This window comes from Pieris napi, chromosome 7, assembly GCF_905475465.1.
Source record: "Pieris napi chromosome 7, ilPieNapi1.2, whole genome shotgun sequence".
In the NCBI taxonomy this organism is placed as follows: domain Eukaryota; kingdom Metazoa; phylum Arthropoda; class Insecta; order Lepidoptera; family Pieridae; genus Pieris; species Pieris napi.
The window spans coordinates 1,298,421-1,318,203 of NC_062240.1; the positions used below are offsets into that span (position 1 = coordinate 1,298,421).

At 35.4% G+C, this 19,783-nt stretch overlaps 1 protein-coding gene across 3 annotated transcripts in view; it reads left to right on the top strand.

Annotated features, from left to right (window-relative positions):
- Positions 1-19,783, top strand: part of LOC125051109 (gamma-aminobutyric acid type B receptor subunit 2) — an 81,736-nt gene that overhangs the window by 34,759 nt on the left and 27,194 nt on the right. For all 3 annotated transcript variants that reach the window (XM_047651261.1, XM_047651262.1, XM_047651263.1), the window contains exons 2-4: positions 4,321-5,072; positions 16,290-16,468; positions 16,535-16,678. In XM_047651261.1, coding sequence (XP_047507217.1) covers positions 4,349-5,072; positions 16,290-16,468; positions 16,535-16,678 — 1,047 coding nt within the window. In that variant the 5' untranslated portion in view covers positions 4,321-4,348. The remainder of the gene's footprint in view (positions 1-4,320; positions 5,073-16,289; positions 16,469-16,534; positions 16,679-19,783) is intronic.

Consider the following 19,783-nt stretch of genomic DNA (forward strand, 5'->3'; position numbering starts at 1 on the left):
CCTGTACTTTGCCTTTGTTAGGAGTACACTGGAATATGCATGCACTGTTTGGTCCCCAACCTACAAGAAATACATTGAAGCAATAGAGAACATTCAAATAAAGTTTCTTAAGTTTTAAGGATTTCCGAAAGTACAGTAGCTATATAGATTCCTGCAAGTACTTTGGTATTGAATCATTAGAATGTCGACGTAAACAATATGACCTTATATTTTTACACGCTATTTGCAACGATTTAATTGACTGTCCTGACTTATTGCCGCTTTTACTTTTTCACGCCCCTTCTTCACACAATACAAGGCAAACGCAACTATTTAAAATTCCTCGGTTTAATTCAAACTATTTACGAAACTCAGTCATGCATCGTATACCTTCAGATTATAATAGGAATTACCAGCAAATAGAAATATTTAATGTATCTAAAAAATGCTTAAGAAATGATATAAAAAATCTAGTATCTTTTATTAGATAGAATGGCTTTGTTAATTGTTATTCCTTCTTTATAATAAATATGTTGTAATGAACTGTGAATCGTAGAATTTAGAATTTACATACATACATACATATATTCTTTGTAATTTTTTTTTTTAATTTTTTGTATTTGTATAGGTGTAACTGTGTTTTGTGTATGTTTAAATGTGTATTCCATTTTTGGCTCTTGTGTATAGTGTAATTTTTTGAATATTGTATAGTACTTGTAAGTAGCTTTAGGAATACCATTAAGCAAATAAATAAATAAAACTATATAACCAATACACAAATACAGTATTTACAATATTCTTAACATACATAGTAACAATAAGAATTGTAAATCGATAAATTGAAAATTATAACAAATTTATAAAGTTGAGTCCCTGTGGCAGTATCCCTTTGAGGCAGCATTTCCTGGCTGTATTGCGATACTTATTCGTTGAGCGAAGAAAGCACCAGCTCTGGGGTAACTGGTACTATCTACCAGGTGCCGACTTTAATTAGCACCTGTGCACTTGAACCTAATAACTAATTTATATCCAAAAAACGGTGTATTGAAGTTGAGAAAGCAGTGGCCTAGTGCCTAGGAACGTGACTGTGGACCAGAGATCGTGAATTGATCGCTTTTTAGACTCATAGACATAGATATAACATTTATTACTAATGGTAGGGGAGCCCAAGAGGGGATTTCGGGATTTACTAAAGCGCGGCAGATTAATATATAGGGGGATACCTTGTACCCGGTTAAGTACCTCCACAAAATATGAGGCCCATATATAAAGCCGCACGTGAAGGAGACAGGATCAGTTTAGTAAAAAAAAATTGACCATCAGAAATTCCCGAGCGCGTCAGATTAAGGTAGGGTGAGTTAATTACATCCTAAAAAGTGTATATTCCACTAATCTGACAATTTGAGAGTGACGGAAAAAAAGGGGAGGGCAACAAAGTTGTAAAAAAAAAACGTCATCTCGACATTCTCGAGCGTAGCTAATTTTTTTTTTATTTTGAAGGAAATAATTCAAGAATAATGAAAAATATATAATCTGACGATTTCCGCAAGCCGAAATAACAAAAATTCGTCGATAAAGTTAAATGCGTGCAGCTGCGTGATGCCTACATTTCCTTAAACTGATCGGAATCTACTAAACGGCGTTCTAAATATTTCCCTCAAAATTACATTTCCTGTGAATTTGAACCGATTCGGACCGATAGATTTTGAGAAATTTTGAAAAATCTTAAAAAAATAAGAAATTTTTTTTTTTTAAGTGGTTTCTTTATCGATCAACTTCAAAAACTAATCCGCCTTTGAGCTTGAAAAACCACGTCGATCGCCACCAAGCTGGTCAAAAGCGGTTGATTCGTTCGAGAGATATCGTACACGAAAGAAAACCGAAAAAGTGTTTTTTCGGGATTACTCCAAAATTTGTGGTTCGATCAATTAAAATTGCAAAATTATTTATGAGGATAATAAAACTGCGTCGAATGCCGCCAACCGCGTGAAAATTGCTTGATCCATTCAAAAGTTATTGCGGTTTGAAAATTCCAAAAATAGTGTTCTATGAAACTTCTATCAGACTTTCGAGCTGGGAGAGCTCAAATGCATAGAAATGTTATTTCTTTGAACTCAGCGAGCTCAAAATATCAATTTTAAGCGCCCAGGAATGGAATTAGCGGGAAGTTGCAGGGATGGCCCTTTAGGTGAACCGTTTTTCTATTTTTTTTTGGCAGATCAGGCGAATCCCTCTAGATAATCGTCAGATTATGAGACAGTACGTTTAGAACATAAAGATGAACCACATATATCTTAATCTGACGCGCTTGAGTATTTCAAAATTGCGATTTTTTTTTGCAAATTAAGAAAATGGCTGTGGGTTTGCGTCCCATCGAAATCGTCAGATTAGTGAATGAGACCTTTTTTTTGGTGCACTTAACACTCCCTTAGAAAATCTGACGCGCTCGATAATTTTTATTTTTTTTTCATTTTCAACCCTTAAATACAACCACCCGCATCATGCAAACGATCAGATTAACATACGAACATTATTAAAAATACGTAGGGCATAGATGCTATCAATATCTGACGCGCTCGAGGATGTCCATGCAACAGTTTTTTTTTACATATTTAACTATCTATAGCCGCTTCCCCCACCGATGAAAAGGAATTTATCATATAACATTTTTTTCTTCTTTTTATCTAAGCTTTGCATCCCAATAGGTCTCTACGACGCTCGAGTAAATCCCCATTTAGCATCGTGGGCTCCCCTACCATAACAAAAACACACACATAATAACAATAATCAAAGAAAAAAAATATTGGTTGTTTGTAAAGTAGGTTTACGATCGAGATGTTTACGTGATAACGTCTTATTGGTGATATAAGTTTTTGGGAAGTAAGGAATTAATGAATATAACAATTTTTTCAAATTTTAAATTACATCTATCGTTTTATTCACACTTTTGATGATAAATTTCGGGTGTAAAATGACAAGTTTACTTATTCGACTATGATATACATTTTTCTTCATACATTCACGGAATGACTGGCAGCGCTCGAGATGAGACGGGAGATCGGTCCGTCTCTCTCTCGTTATACCTGCGATCGCGCTCGTGAGGTTTTGGTGTGACACAAGTTTCTGAACATGTCACCCGACTAAAACGATTTTAAAGACGTTATCACGTCAAAAATATCATGATAAAAAAGAAATCCCTTTTCCCATTCGGTTCGTTATACGTGTGTATATGCAATTTAATACGCGCTAATACAGTAGAACGTGAGGAAACAAGCATTTGCTTATTCAGAAGAAATACTAAGAAAATAGAAATTGTAAGTAGGTTAGCTTTTATTCGACGCCCAAAGTTAGTCGCTGACTTAATAATAAAGGGTGCGCCATCTATTTTTCTTTTCTATTTGAAAAAACAACACGCTTTTTATGAGGTGTAACCGAATTATATATGCATACCACATGACTTTTGAATCACACATAAAGTCATAGGTAAAAACTCAACTCAACCCACTATAATAGACAATTAAATATTTAATTTAAATTAATTAGACAAAGCTTCCAGTTTTATTTAATTCATTTTGTCTGGATTAAGATCAATATAAATATCGTGTCTCTTAATTTCAAGTTCATAAATAGCAATGCAACGCTCTGTTCTTTATCGATAAATTAAAGATTGAAATATGTATGTTCACTACTCCATTAAAAATCCAATGGTGTTACCACCCATGGTCAGCGTTGCCGCAGATTTCTATGTGAGTTTTTGCTAAGTAAGATCAGCCTTCCATTCCTGACTCGCTGGGATTTTTGTGGTCTCAGAAGGGCTGGTTACTAACAATTTTTTCCTCTACCAGTACAATACTTGCTTCGGTAGTGCTACATGCGCAGAAAAAAACACCAATAATAACTGGGGCTTAACGCAATACTTTTGAGCTGCATGCCTATCTTAATCTTCAAAAACGAAGTACCTTGGAGGTGGTTTGAATAACACTTTTTTTATGTAACAGGAGGCTAACGGGCAGGCGCCTCACCTGGTGTAAGTGATACCGCCGCCCATGGACACTCACACTGCTCGCAAGTGCGTTGCCGGCCTTTTAATAAACGCTCTTTTCTTGGAGGACCCTAAGTCGAATTGGTTCGGAAATACTTCAGTGGGCCGGTTCCACAGTAGTGGTGCGCGGCAAAATATCAAGTTTATCAACATCATTACTTTGAGACATTGACGTTTCATAAAAATCATTCTCCTTTATATCTCTTTCAGTGAAAAAGAAAGTTAATTAATCTTAACATAAAACAATAAAGCGGTCTAAAGAGAAGTGATGCAATTTAAAACTTTTTCCTTTTTTCCAGATTAGCCGTCGCTGACCGCCGGCCGGGCATGTGGCTCCGGCGCGCTCACCCCACACCCCGCAACTCACCCTTTCGAGAATCCTTGTATTCACCCCTTTTCCTAACCCTACATTTACTCTTAGTTCTACCCATACTCAGTACCCAAATGGCACCGAAAGCTACAAACAAAATATCCAGTTCCAAAAACTCAGAATTAAATTTAAACGATGGCATACTTCTTAAAACGAGAAGTTATGAAACCCTTCTTAATAGATTTAGAAGGAAAAACGAAATATATATAGAACATCATAACGTAACAGACGATGTGTATTATTACATCGAATCAATAGGCAATAAATCAGATAAAAAAAATGTAGATAATACTGAAAGATATTACGATAAAGACGAGAAAGCTGTTAAAGACGCATCATGGAAGAGTAAAGATGAATCCATGGAGAAACTAAAAATCGACGATGTGACGCGATCGAAAATATTCCACGACTATTTCTCAACTGTAAACAAAACTGGATCACGAACGAGCGAGATCGACATTTCAGCACCAATGAACAAGAACGAAGGCCGGAATTATATTCATGAATTGCCTACAAATAAATACGATCAAGATGACATTGATAAACATTGGAATGAGACGAGCGACGCTGATAATTTAAGAGTTGAAATGGAATATCCGATACATGAAGAACGCAAGGAATCATTAGACGGCTCCCACGCCCTATCTAATGTAACTTCGAAATCGAAATTCGGAGCCGAGGGTGAGTTAATGTTGATATTACGAAATGAATTTGGGTATAATTGTTTCTTCAGCTTCATGCTGTCACTATGATTTACAGTTGTAATATATCTACAATACAATTCACGGGTATATGCTATGCTAGTATTCAAAATAAATTTGTAAAATGTATCCCTGTTTTAGGAGCTACATACGTTATGTTTAATTTGTAATACATGTATAAATAAAACAAAAGAATCGCGCGTTACAGTGAATGTAACTAAAGTGTTAAAAGAATCTTGACTAATTATTATAAAACCTTTTGTTTATATTCGGTAGGTCTAATTAGAATAGGTCGTAAACATCATATATTTTTTAATAATGTTTATATGGCGAAACAACATATCACTTAACATCAGGTGAGCTTACTGTCCGTTTGCCTCATATTACCTACATTAAAAAAATCTAGTAAATTTCACCATTTTTTTAAAAATCTTTGACACATACATAAGCTACTTCTAATCACATGAATACAAAATTTTACTGAGACATAGGGCCGAAACACATAACGCAAACTGCTTATTTTTGCGGCGCCGCAACGCCAAAATCGGCAGTTGCGTTGCCGCGTTGCGGCGTCGCGAAACAGGGCATTATGGTAGGGCAACCATTTTCTCGTGATTTTTGAGTGTGGATAGACGTCTCTCTGCGATGGATCGTAATAAACTTATTGCTTATTTGTTATTAAGAAGACATTATTCTATCTTAAAAATACGGCAAAGAAGATACTGGATACATCCATTAAGTAAGGGTATGAATCCAAATGGCGAGTTCTTTTCTAAAAAATACGAAGCATTAAAGATAGACGAAAAAAAATTTGTTGCCTACTTTAGAATGAGTATATCATCATTTGAAGAGCTATTAAGCGAGTTATCAAAATATATACATAAGAAAAAAAATAAAGGACTCGGTTGACACGTGTTGTTTGCAAGAGTGTTAGAAACAAACTGCATCCTTGTCAACAAGTATGACGTCATAACGCTGGAATTCACGTCGTGCGTTGCGGCGCCGCACCGCTATAGCGCACTGCCGATTTCAGCGGCGCGGCGCCGCAACGCGCTTATGTGTTTCGGCCCATAATAATAAATAAATAATCAGTGACGCTACACAGTGGCCTCAGATTTCTGGATCTGTTTCATGATCATTTTTAAATCTAATAGGCAAGTAGGTGATCAGCCTCAAGTGCCTGACACACGCCGTCGACTTTTTGGGTCTAAGACATGTCGGTTTCCTCACGATGTTTTTCTCACCGTTCGAGCAAATGTTAAATGCGCACAGAAAGAAATTCCATTGGTGCATAGCCGGGGATCGAACCTACGACCTCAGGTATGAGAGTCGCACGCTGGTACCACTAGCCCAACACTGCTCTCAACTGAGACATTAGTCAAGCTTTTAAAATGGCTTCATCTCTCTAAAAATTGCCATATTAATTATTTTAACACTTTCTGTGAATCTGGCAAGTTGCCTAAATTACTGTAAAATTCAAAATATTATGTCCATCAACTCAACTCGAGGTAGGGCCCTTTATGAAAAGAGCGTACCGATTCTTAAAAGGTGCGTGGTCAAGCACCTGCGAGCCTTAACAAAATTTTATGTTTATACGTGTGGTAACTCTTTGTACAATTATAAACTATATCTCTCAAATTTACAATTACTGACAGATCTCAAATGAAGGGCGTACAACGCACGAAAAGATGTGGGTTTCAACTCTTTCTCATCTTACACGATAAGGATACGATACACTTTATATTATAAGTACCCACCTGCGTTTCAGAAGATTCAAATAAATAATGGACTAAAAAGATCGATTAATTATTTTTAATTAGTACTTTTATTGCAGTCTATAATGAAACACTTAACAATGCTCTTAGTGATGTTAAGTACCTTTTGACCTCTCTAGAAACCTTTGTACTGAAATCATATTATACCAATTCAATAGAACTTAAGTCACTCTAATGGGTAAAGTGTATGTACGATACGTCTGTTAATATTATCATTACTCTCGTCTAAACTTGTACTAATGTTTAAGAACGCAATTTACAAACCTTTGATTCTCGATGAAACAGTTATTATTATTTTATATGCCTACGGCCAAGCAATAACATTCAGCTACCACAACCCATGCATATTAGTGGGTGTGTGCCGGCATTTAACAGATGAATATGCGCTTTTTAAAGCTCCCAAGAAAGACCTGCACAGGAGCTCGATTTCACAGCTCGCCAGTTTGCAAGCTATCAAGATAGTGCAGGGCAGGAATCATCCCAAAAAGTTAATCAGAACACCCTCCATAGTACAGATTACGCATAGCCACGCAACGTAGAGAGAGAGAATCAAGTCAAGTCCAGGTTGGAGCTTGAATAAAATAGCCATACTGTTTGCAATTATTATAAGTTCAACACTAGTTCTTACAAATTAAAAAAAAGTCATCCGCCACGTACTTTTCTATTCACCATAAACTCTGCACGTGATGTCTTCTATATAGATGATTCATGAGGAAGGTTTTTGTAGATTGATTCCAAAATTTCTTATAAGTTTGTCAATCAATATACCTTAATCTTGAACAGACATTCAAACTAGTGTGTATATGTATACTATACGTATATTCCGAACACGTTACAAACTGCTCAACAAAAAGAAATAGAACGAAACATAACTGAGTTTTGAAGTAAGAACAAGAGGCCGATTGTGTTGGAACATTCAATTGAAAACAGCTAGCATTGTGGCACGTCGCATAGAGTTGACAAAGTGGATTATAGCGACACTGAATTGATTGTTTCTGAACTTGTCTAAGCTACTGAAGTATTACTATATTATCTAAATTTTTTATGTTGTTATTATTTTATTGGTGCTATGCAATTAAATATGACTGGGCTGTGTTGGCTTGGCTTTAGCGTAGGCCTCTCATACCTGAGGTCATAGGTTCGAATCCTGGTAATGCACCTATCTAACGTCGTCGCACATAAGGCTGATGGACTATTAGAAACAAATGAGCATGAATAGCGCCACTAGTTTTTGTTTTATTATTCTACGTTGTTAGCATTTAAGTTTCTATATATTTAATAATGGAAACTTTGTAATTAAACTAACAATTAGTATGTTTCATATTATTTAAAAAAAATTACAACTATAAGTAAAAAAGGGCCAACTAATTTAATACTTAACGATATAATACTTGAATTTTGCTTTTACTAGTCTTAAATACAAGGAGATATACTTGAATTATTTAAAGTGGTCGGGTATTTGTGATGCATAATAATATGTCCCCAAATTGACTACACGTATCGTAACAAATTCTGGCAGTTTGTACGAGTAACTTTCGTAATTTTCGTAGCAAGGAGTATTAATGGCACATATCCAAAAAATACTCGTGGTATACCATAAAAACGCAAATTTTCTCCTTCCTAAATTTTGAAATATCACCGTATTTAATAAATTAAAAAGGGCATTAAATAAGTGTAACAAATTAAAATTGAGTTTAACTCAAAGTAGCGCTACAACCTTTTAATTCAGAAGTCAGTCTTGTGCAACTATAACTGTGTATTAATACTATTTTTGCAGTAGTAAACAAAAGACTGATTATATTATATTTACCTATATAATATTTAGTGAAAGAAGCAATACAATATCACTGCTTTGTGTTAAATATATATAAAAACAATCTAATATTTCCCCGAAACATGCACCTGCCTGAAAGCTTTCAAGTACAATAGTAGATGAAACTAGCGTGACATTTCGTGACCTACTGGTAGTAAGAAGCTCCGAACACTTGTTCTATAAAACTCTATGTTATTATAATATGTAATTTACGAATTAATTAATATTTTAATAAAATCTTTCTTTACTCAATCCCAATCTTAATTTTGCTAGACATATATGTTCTAATTTATTATAACATAATCAATCTGTTTTCCTAAAACAACTATGGAAGCTATCTTTCAAAATATATATGTACACTAGTGGACCCGACAGACGTTGTCCTGCATGATATTTCAAGCGATTAGTAAAGCAAAGTATGAAAGTACCGACTGCAGCGCCATCTGGCGGGCTGATTTGATCTAAACCATTCCCAGATCCCCTTAAACACACACAAAAAATTTCATCAAAATCGGTCCAGTCGTTTGAGAGAAGTTCAGTGACATACACACTCACAGAAGAATTATATATATAAAGATTTGGATTGATATTTGTATGAAGGTGACCAATCGACGTTATATATGGACTGGTTAGCAGACCCAGTATCAATCTAGGCGTTTAAAACCTGGATTGTAAATAAAGATAGTACTTTAGTATGTTTAATGAGAACAAAGCGTGATTAAAGCTTTGATTTAAAATTGATGAATAACAGTTAGAAATATTGAAAATTTGTTATATCCCTCAAAAACAGGTTTAATTTTAAGGCAGTCACCACAAAACCACTTACAATCAAGCGAAATTGCGGCCGAGCCTGCGTACGTTGCATATTTTATAACTTAAAAACAAAGCTTTGACGAAATATATTCGGTGAGTTTTATTCAATAAATTAGCTAATGTGCGAAAGGTTTTTTTTTTCGAAAACAAACTTATTACAACACGATTATATATTAAGACTAGCTGACCGGGCAACCGTCGTTTTGCCATGTATATCATTTCCAATAAAAAAATAGGGGTTGATCGTAGAGGAGTAAAAGTTAGGGGTTGTATGTATTTTTTAATGCTGTATCATAAAAAAATAAAAACAGAAAAAAAATATCTTAAAATAAAAAAAATATATTTAGGGGGATGAAAAATAGATGTTGTCCGATTCTCATACATACCCAATATGCACACAAAATTTCATGAGAATCGGTCAAGCCATTTCGGAGGAGTTTAACCACAAACACCGCGGCACGAGAATTTTATATATTAGATTAAAAAAATAGAAATACAATAAAATTATATAAATCAAACGAAAATAATAATTTTATAAAATATTGTGTAAACAAAAGCTTACGACCAAATCTTTATAAGTCTAACCTCCATGAATCACTCTCAGTGCGGAGATGGGATAATTTTCTCGCTTCTCGCAAGAAAAATTGCCATTTTCAACGCTACATACTAAGGAAAATATTATCTTAATTTTGGCACATTAGTTCACGTGTCTTCTTATTAAACAAATAATTCGTGTACATAGGCGAGAAAAACAGATGAGATATATTTCTGACTTTTTTTATGTAATAGGAGGCATAAGGGCGGTTCTCCTGATGTTAAGTGATTCCGCCGCCCATGGACATGGCCAGAAGGGTCGCAAATGCGTTGCCGGCCATTCAAGTATTGGTACGCTCTATTTATTATTGTGTCTATTTCACAATAAATGATTGTGTGCTATATTTATTATTATTATTATCATCCTACGAAGGTGATATATAATTACCACTGAAGTAACAGCGAAAAAGGGTCATGTAAAATCATTGTTACCTCTTTAACATGTGAAGCGATTATTACGTGAGTAAATGTTTGACATTACAGCATGAAAGATAATATCGCGATGATGTAGTCGGCAGATTTCACAGTCGAGAGCACACGGGCTGATTGCAACCGGCTGGAAATCCCTGAGCAAAACAACGTCGGCTAAATGAAATGAACATGGATTCTTGATATTAGAATGAACATTCTGGAGACACAATGCACACGTGCGCGTTTTTGCGAGTGATCATGACAAAGACAGAACGTTTTACTGTAATTGGTCATACGGAAATACAGATCGCGTCGCGTATTTCTGATTGGTGTCGAAATGTCGCCCATTGTTTTTTTTATGTAATAGGAGGCAAACGGGCAGGAGGCTCACCTGATGTTAAGTGATACCGCCGCCCATGGACACACACTACCAGAAGGCTGGCAAGTGCGTTGCCGACCTTTCAAGAATTGGTACGCTCTTTTTTGAAGTCGAATTGGTTCGGAAATACTTCAGTGGGCAGCTGGTTCGACATAGTGGTGGTGCGCGGCAAAAACTGCCTTAGAAAACGCTCAGTTGTGGAACTACGGACGTCGAGGTGATACGGATGGTATTTTGTATTTTGCCTTGACGTCCTATAATGTGTAAATTTTAATAATTGTAATCATTAAAATTTTCGTTCGGATGAAAAATACACATGACCCAAAAGCTTCATATAATTTTGAGAGCAGATCATAGAGCAGTGTTGGCCTAGTGGCTTCAGCGTGCGATTCTCATCAGGTTCGATCCTCGGTTATGCACCAATGGACTTTCTTTCTATGTGCGCATTTAACATTTGCTCGAACGGTGAAGGAAAACATCGTGAGGAAACCGACATGTCTTAGACCCAAAAAGTCTACGGCGTGTGTCTAATAGGCTGATCACCTACTTGCCTATTAGATTTAAAAATGATCATGATTCAAAATTCTGAGGCCAAGACCTAAAAGAGGTTGTAGCGCCTCTGATTTTTTTTCTTCATATAATCTTACAAACATTCCTATTTAGCTGTAATATAACTATTCGCTTATTTATAATACATATAACAAACGACAAACTACGGGCTAGCCACAAAAGGCCATTAATACTCAGTTTTAGTGGATGCGTTGACAGCTTTTGAGGGCCCTATGAGGTTTTCTATTTTAACACTCAGATCCACTCTCCTTTATATGAATACACATGTCCGGTCGCGACCAACGAGTGTCAAATGGCAGCAAAAATGTCTAGTGGGCGGAAATTCATCTTTCCTTTGTGATTTTCAATGCACTTTTTAACCTCTCTTTCGTATGCTGTTCAGAGCAGTGTTGGCCTAGTGGCTTCGTGCGACTCTCATCCGTGAGGTCATAGGTTCGATCCCCGGCTGTCCACAAATAGACTTTCTATCTATGTGCGCGTTTAACATTCGCTCGAATGGTGAAGGAAAACGTGAGGAAACCGACATGTCTTTGACCCAAAAAGTCGACGGCGTGTGTCAGGCACTGATCTACTTGCCTATTAGATTAAAAAAATGATCATGAAACAGATTCAGAAATCTGAGGCCCAGGCCTAAAGAGGTTGTAGCGCCACTGATTTTTTTTTTCGTATGCTGTTTATACAGACTATAAATGTTTAAAAATATTTGTGCGACTTGAAGTGACAGTTGATTTCTCAATCAAAAATTTCTTATTTTCTATAGAAAATAGAACATCAGACTTCTGTACCCAAAATTAGTTTGATGGGAATAGAAACTAGGATCTTGGATACTTCATAAGCGATATCCACTGAGGCGGTCCAGATAAATTTAATTACTTTTAATGGCGTGTAGTATAAATCTTACAGGCTTCAATTAGTCGTTCAAAGTAAATCTTTGCCCAGCAGCCTTTAGTTAACGTCTTTAGAGGTCACTAAGTAAACATCCTGAGTCGCTGACGTCATCTCCCATATCTACGCTACATGCCACAGTAAATAAATATGGTAGGAAATTAATTGTGAAAATTTATGTATGATTAAACGAAAATCACATTTCTTAATCATTTATTAAATGCAAATGCAGTTAAATGATTAGGCATTATCTAAATGTTTAATTATGGGGGAAAACCTGAAGTTGGGTCCGAATCCTGGCTGTGAACAAGGACATTTTTAAAATTACTTTTTTGAAAGTCCTCGCGACTTGAATAAAAACATCGTGAGTCAGGAGTGTACTCGAATAGACAGTGATAAGTGATAGCTATTTATCTCTACAAAATTTACAAGAAAACAGGCACTTAATCATTTGCATTTGATTCTACAGGGGCATTCGTATTTTGACCTAAAAGAGGTACCAAAAACTAACACAGACAGTACACGCGTATACAACTCTCAGCTACACTCTCAATTTATACGCACACACGTCACACACCCATTTATATACCCAACATTCACGCATACATAATGTCTTTTACGACGTGTTTGATTAGTTGTAATACTAAGACTACTTTTTCTTAAATAAATGTTATCTAGTTACCCACAATACTAGCACAACACTAGGTACTAGCGATAGATGAATTATGTCACAACCATATTTCTGGTAAGAATAAAGGTTTTATTATTAATATCTGTTCTATACTCCATTATTGGTCACGTGACTTCATACCTAATAATTATATAAAACAGGCACGTTCAATGTATTTATCAACACATACGCTATGGTTGTGCTATGTCTCGCATGTGCAGTTTGAGGTTAGGGTCTAATTGTGCAAATGGCAGTTAACGCGCTTTACTCTACGCTCCGGTCCAGCTTTAAGTGCATTACAGTTAACTAAACTAAACTATAAAGCATGTAGTTTCACTAATGTGTAAGAACAGTTTAAAATTTATCTTAAATAGATGGACTAAAGCAGAGTTCCCCAAACTGTTTTGTGTCGTAGACCCCTAGCCATGTTTTTCCGTGTTAGGTAGACCCCCTACTTAGGTACCTGATATTGATTTCCTGTAAATTTCTAACTGTAGTGAAGTTTAGTGTTAAAAACTTAAAGTAAAAACACATTTTAATTTAAACATTTATTAATTGAATTTAAATTAAAACTACTCAAAATAAAATTTTGTTTCTGTTTGTTTGAAATGTATATGTTTTGATATTATAAGATAGTATGTTGTAAGTAAATAGGTACTATCAGAAATACGATTTTTTTTTTCGGTGACGTAGACCCCTTGTAGGTTGTCATAGACCCCTAGGGGTCGATATAGACCACTTTGGGAATCACTGGACTAAAGGAAACATTTATCAAAAACGATTTTTTGTTAATTATTTATGCACTTCTTGTACTTTACCCTCTGTAGGTGTTACTTTTTTATTGTTCCATACTAGGGTTGCTTGGAAGAAATTGCTTGTTAGCGATAAGGCCGTCCGTTGTCCTATACCTTATGCTACCTGCTTTTTATATACATGTTTTTGTATAAGTTAACGAATTGTAAAGTTAACGTCTTACGTAGCGTCAGAAAGGAGGCTTCGTCTTCGGGGGGAGGGGGGAGTGAGAATGCAAAACCAAAGACGGCGCGTTCTATACGATTGTGATTTACCAGAAGTGTCTTTAGTCCAACACGCGTTAACATGCGACATAAAACGTCATATTATGTCTGTCCATTAATATTGACACGTAAGGTATGTCTTTTACATTCTAACCCGCTTTTACAACATAATGGATAATTTAAAATGATTGTCGTAAAATAAAAAAACAGATTCTTTTCGTAATCGATCTATACGTATAACGATCATGTCGTGCTAAACCGTTGTCACCCTTTTAATGTAACACGAAATATTCTACTCTAATAAATGGTTTTTATGATTTGATGTTCCACCTCGCCTGTCTTTCCATAAGACAGCGCTTTTTAAGACACCAGCTGCCAGTAGGGGTATATCTGAACTGATACGACTTAGAATCCTTCAAGAAAAGAGCAAAGCATTCCCTCAAAGGTCAGCAACATACCCGCTACCCTCGGCGTTGAAGGTGGGCGTGGCCATGGGCGACGGTTAGCATTTATCAAAACCCTGCTGCCTGCGTCCATCGTTCGAGTATTATTTAGACTTCCTAGAATACTTTTTGATCGTCCGAGAAAAAAACCTTTTTTTATATACAACTAGCTGACCCGGCAAACGTCGTTTTCCCATATATAATATTTCTAGGAAACATTTTTAGTTCAATAAAAATAACTATCTACTATAATAAAAAATAGGGGTTGATCGTAGAGGGGTGAAGATTAAGAGTTGTATGTATTTTTGTATGCTGTATCATAAAAATATAAAAAACAAAAAAATTTGTATAAAAAGTAAAAAAATAATTTTGGGGTGGATACCCCTTATCACTTAGTGGTATGAAAAATAGATTGTAGCCAGATATACATATAAAATTTGATAAAAATCGGTCAAGCCGTTTCGGAGGAGTATGGTAACTAACATTGTGACACGAGAATTGTATATACTTTTTTAGTAAAAGATATAATATAAAGGTTTACTATTGTCTTATGTAGGGATTTGTACCTTAAAAGCGTAATTAAATAGATATAATAAACAAAATAATCGAATACCTCTAAATCCTCTTTGAAGTGAATAAAAATGTATTAAAAATTGAATTAGTCTTATTCAGACAGATCCCGAGTGAAGAAATAAAACCCAAACAATGGTTTTCCATTTAATAAATTAACATTTTGAGAGGACCTATAATATCTGAAATGAAATCTTTTACTGCGAAGGAAATTTACGATTCAGGAAACTAATAAAAAACGAATTTTCAAATATCGCCATGAACTTGTCTTATCGTTAAGCGAAATTAGATTTTGCGATTCTGTTAAATTTTGAACTTTAATATTAGAGCTTAGATATTATCACGAGTACTGTATGGATAAGTTGAGCAGAACTTTGTATTCGAAACATTCGTGTAGTATACAAATTGTTTGGAAAATTTATACGTTCAAGCTGTCAAACAAACGTAGATAACAATATTTAACAAAACTATCATTTATTTACTGGAGAGATAACATACCGAAACAATTGTATCATTTAAATTAAACCTCTTTAACAGAACAGACGGCAGACGGCTCATTGGTCTAGTGGTTAGTACCCCTGACTGCGAATCCATGGGTCCCGGGTTCGATCCCAAGAGACAAGACATCGATGTGATGAGCATTTGGTGTTGTGCTTAGGTCTTGGGTGTTTAAATATGTATTTATATGTCTATCTATCTATAATATGTATGTATATCCGTTGCCCAGTACCCATAACACAAGCTTCAGCAGCTTAGCATGGCTAGGTCAATTGGTGTGAATTGTCCAATCATAAAAAAAAAAGAACCAAACGCGAAATTATTTCCCCGAATGGACTTTCTGTCTATGTGCTAATTTAGCATTCGCTCGAACGGTGAAGGAAAACATCGTGAGGAAACAAACTTACCTTAGATCCAAGAAAAGTCAACGGCGTATGTCAGGCACAGAAGGCTGATCACTTACTCGCCTATTAGATTGACAAAATGATCATGAAACAGATACAGAAATCTGAGGATCAGACTTAAAAAGGTTGTGACGCCACTTATGTTCCATTGTTTTTAAGCTATTGCATAGATTTTATCGCGGGCTTTGAGCGCGGTGACCGAAACTCAAGAAACTCCGTAACGAAAATAAAAACCTAACACACGATCACGTAATATAGGCCAATATTTTTATTAAATTTCGAGTGCTTATGCAATCGTATTAATTAATAACAATACATAACATTCAATGTTTCAATAATAATAATATGTTTTTCAGATTCCAAACTGGATACTCGAATAGTATCTATACTGGGTCTATTCGAGCTATCAGTAGGGGATTCTCCGAGGGCTGATGGAATGTCAGAGTTGACAGCTGCGCGTTTGGCAGTGACACATGTCAATCAGAAGACGTTGCTCCCTGGATACAAGTTGCACCTTATCACAAATGATACTAAGGTTGTATTTTATTTAATATTATAATTATTATAATGAATTGTTTTACAACTATTTATCTATATCCAGTGCGATCCAGGTGTAGGAGTGGACAGATTCTTCCACGCTCTCTACACTGAGCGAGAGTCCAAAATGACAATGCTGCTGGGAACCGCCTGCTCAGAAGTTACAGAGAGCATAGCCAAGATTGTACCCTATTGGAATATTGTACAAGTAAGTTACTCTTTTCAGTAATACTTTGAAGATTTCAAAGAATATATGATAATGAAATAAAGTCCACAAGGATGCACCAGTATTCTGATTTGAATATTAAAATCACGTACCACGTAATTCGAAGTTTGCGACATTGCGCAAACTTAATGTTCCGTAATATTGAGAAGTACCCACATCACCGAGTATTGGCAAAATTTAAATCAATGATTAGCGTGACGCTATTTAGTACCCTGCATGTGTTTTGATATATTTGAGTTCGACATACGGGTGTCAGTCACTGTCAAACAACAAAAAAAAACACCTATACGTTGATTTTTAATATATAAAAGTAAATAGATATAAAAAAAATCGTTTATTATGGAATATAAGATACAGTTATCACTTATTCCACGTCATTAAATTTGAATCGGTAGACATTCCTACATCAAGGCAAAATGGACAATGGGTTGAGAGAAAAAGCCGGCGTAAAAAACTCAGTACTCATTTAAAATAGCAAATCATCAAACAACACTTTTTTTTTATATCGCAAATGAATTAGAAGTAGTCTAGCACTATTCCCAGGCCCTTTTATCAACTAGATAATTTTATAGTAAACCTTTTTACACAGCTTTTCTTTAATACATTTCTTAAACTTATTAAAACGCAGAGATAAAAGAGCCTCTAGGATTTTATTAAAGAAAAGTATCCCTTTTCCCTAAAAAGTATTACCTACTAACTAATATTTATAAGAATATAGATATATAAATATATATACTTTTTAACTCGTTTCTTAAGCCACTCTTTGCAACTCAACGCCACTATGTGGACCCGTTGAAGTATTCCAAACAAATTCAACCTTAGATCCGTCACGAAAAGAGCGTACAAATTTTTTAAAAGGCTGGCAGCATTCGTGAGCCTTATGGCATTCTGGGTGTTCATGTGTGTGTTCACTTAACATCGGATGAACCTCCTACCCGTTTGCCCGTGGTCTATAAATAATCTAAAATTACTTTTATGTATATGTATTATTAAATAATTAAATTATTGCTCTTTGAAACATATATTAATCATAAAGACATTTTATCTATCATATTCTGTTTTCTTTATGTGATAACATTTTCGAAAATGAGAAACTTAAATCCCGCGATCCTACCGATTAAACACAATTAATTGTAACTTTAGAAACTTCTAAATTCTAATTAAACAAAGGCAATTTTAGGAAAGTTAATAAAGAACATAACTTTGTGAAACTTTGATCTTAGGTAAGAAGTTTTAAAAGCTAATACGTTAAAATAAATATTAATCGATTCAAATGAGGTCGCAAAAGTTTTCTTGAACCATTCACTAGGAGGAAACTTTCACATAAATTGCAATGACTTTATTTTCACTAATTTTATTCAATAATAAGTATGCGAATGAACTGCTTTCTTCCAGTGTAAGAGGTGCATTGAGTGGTTTGAATTATTGAGATTTTTTGACGTGATAACGTCTTTAAAATCGTTTTAGTCGGGTGACATGTTCAGAAACTTGTGTCACACCAAAACCTCACGAGCGCGATCGCAGGTATAACGAGAGAGAGACGGACTGATCTCCCGTCTCATCTCGAGCGCTGCCAGTCATTCCGTGAATGTATGAAGAAAAATGTATATCATAGTCGAATAAGTAAACTTGTCATTTTACACCCGAAATTTATCATCAAAAGTGTGAATAAAACGATAGATGTAATTTAAAATTTGAAAAAATTGTTATCTTCATTAATTCCTTACTTCCCAAAAACTTATATCACCAATAAGACGTTATCACGTAAACATCTCGATCGTAAACCTACTTTTCAAACAACCAATGTTTTTTTTTTAAATAATAACGTTTTAATTAAGAATAGCTCAAACAGTGTTATGCCCTGCTTTTAGATAGCAGTAGAATTACTACGCTTTTTATTTGTTTGTTTTATTTGTTGTAGTACAAGAAAAGGTTTTGTTTAACTTAACAGTTTATTGAAGTTATAGGTTCTTTTGGCGCGTTAGGAAAAATGATGAGACTAAATTTTTACGATGCGCGCGCACGCCGTCACAAAAAACCGACAATCTGAAGTTAGCTATAGTCAACATTTTAGTTGTTTCTATTGTTAGACCTACAACGCACTAGCGGCTGGCCGCAATGCGGTGTGCCGCTGCGGCGGGCCGCACATCGATTATTACATGAAACCGCACGATAACAACGCACTGACTTGCGGTCAACCGTCAACCGCTCCGGTTGATCTGGAGCTGCGGCGAGCCGCACCGGTTGAATGATGCGGCGCGCCGCGTCCCCTCCACGCACTCGGCGCGGTTAGCCGTCCTACCTACGGCGTCACATATAATTATTTAGCAAATGTAAACAAAATATTGTAAACCTATTTTAAAAGAGTAAAAAATAAAAAAATAAAATATGTTTATTATGGAACATAAGATACATGTATCACTTATTCCACGTCATTAAATTTGATTTTGTAATATTTCAAGAAGCACTGACGAGTGACGATTGCGGCAGACCGCAATAGGGACGGTTAGCCGGAATACGGCAGGCCGCTACGGCGGACCGTATATACCGCGGCCCGCCGCAGCGGCACACCGCATTGCGGCCAGCCGCTAGTGCGTTGTAGGCCTTAGTGTCGTTTTTTATACAAACATAGAATATAATTTTTGAAAAGATTTTTATCTTGTTACGCCAAAGAAGTATAACTTCTAACGCGTGTTCTAATATAGCTATTACGCAAACCTAGTACGAAAAATAATTTAGTTCGTTCAATTAAAAGTATTAAATTTTGTTATACGATAAAACCATGTCATACCACTAGTACAATAAGAAAAAAGCTATGTAAAGAAAAGGCTATTACTGAAAGACCCTTTGTTCACAAGAAAATTCTTGTCATTAAAACTTAAGAAATAGTTATACAGTGCGCAATTACGACCCTCGGATGTTTCAAATCAAGCTTACTTGACAACTGTACATCAAAGAAAACGTAGAAGAAATTGCCAAAACGAAAGTTCCTGGAAGTAATCTAGTAGGTTGTTCTTCGTAATTATTATTGACGATAGCTTTAGTGTTTTAAATTTTTTTTTTTTAGTTTTTTTATAACTAATTATA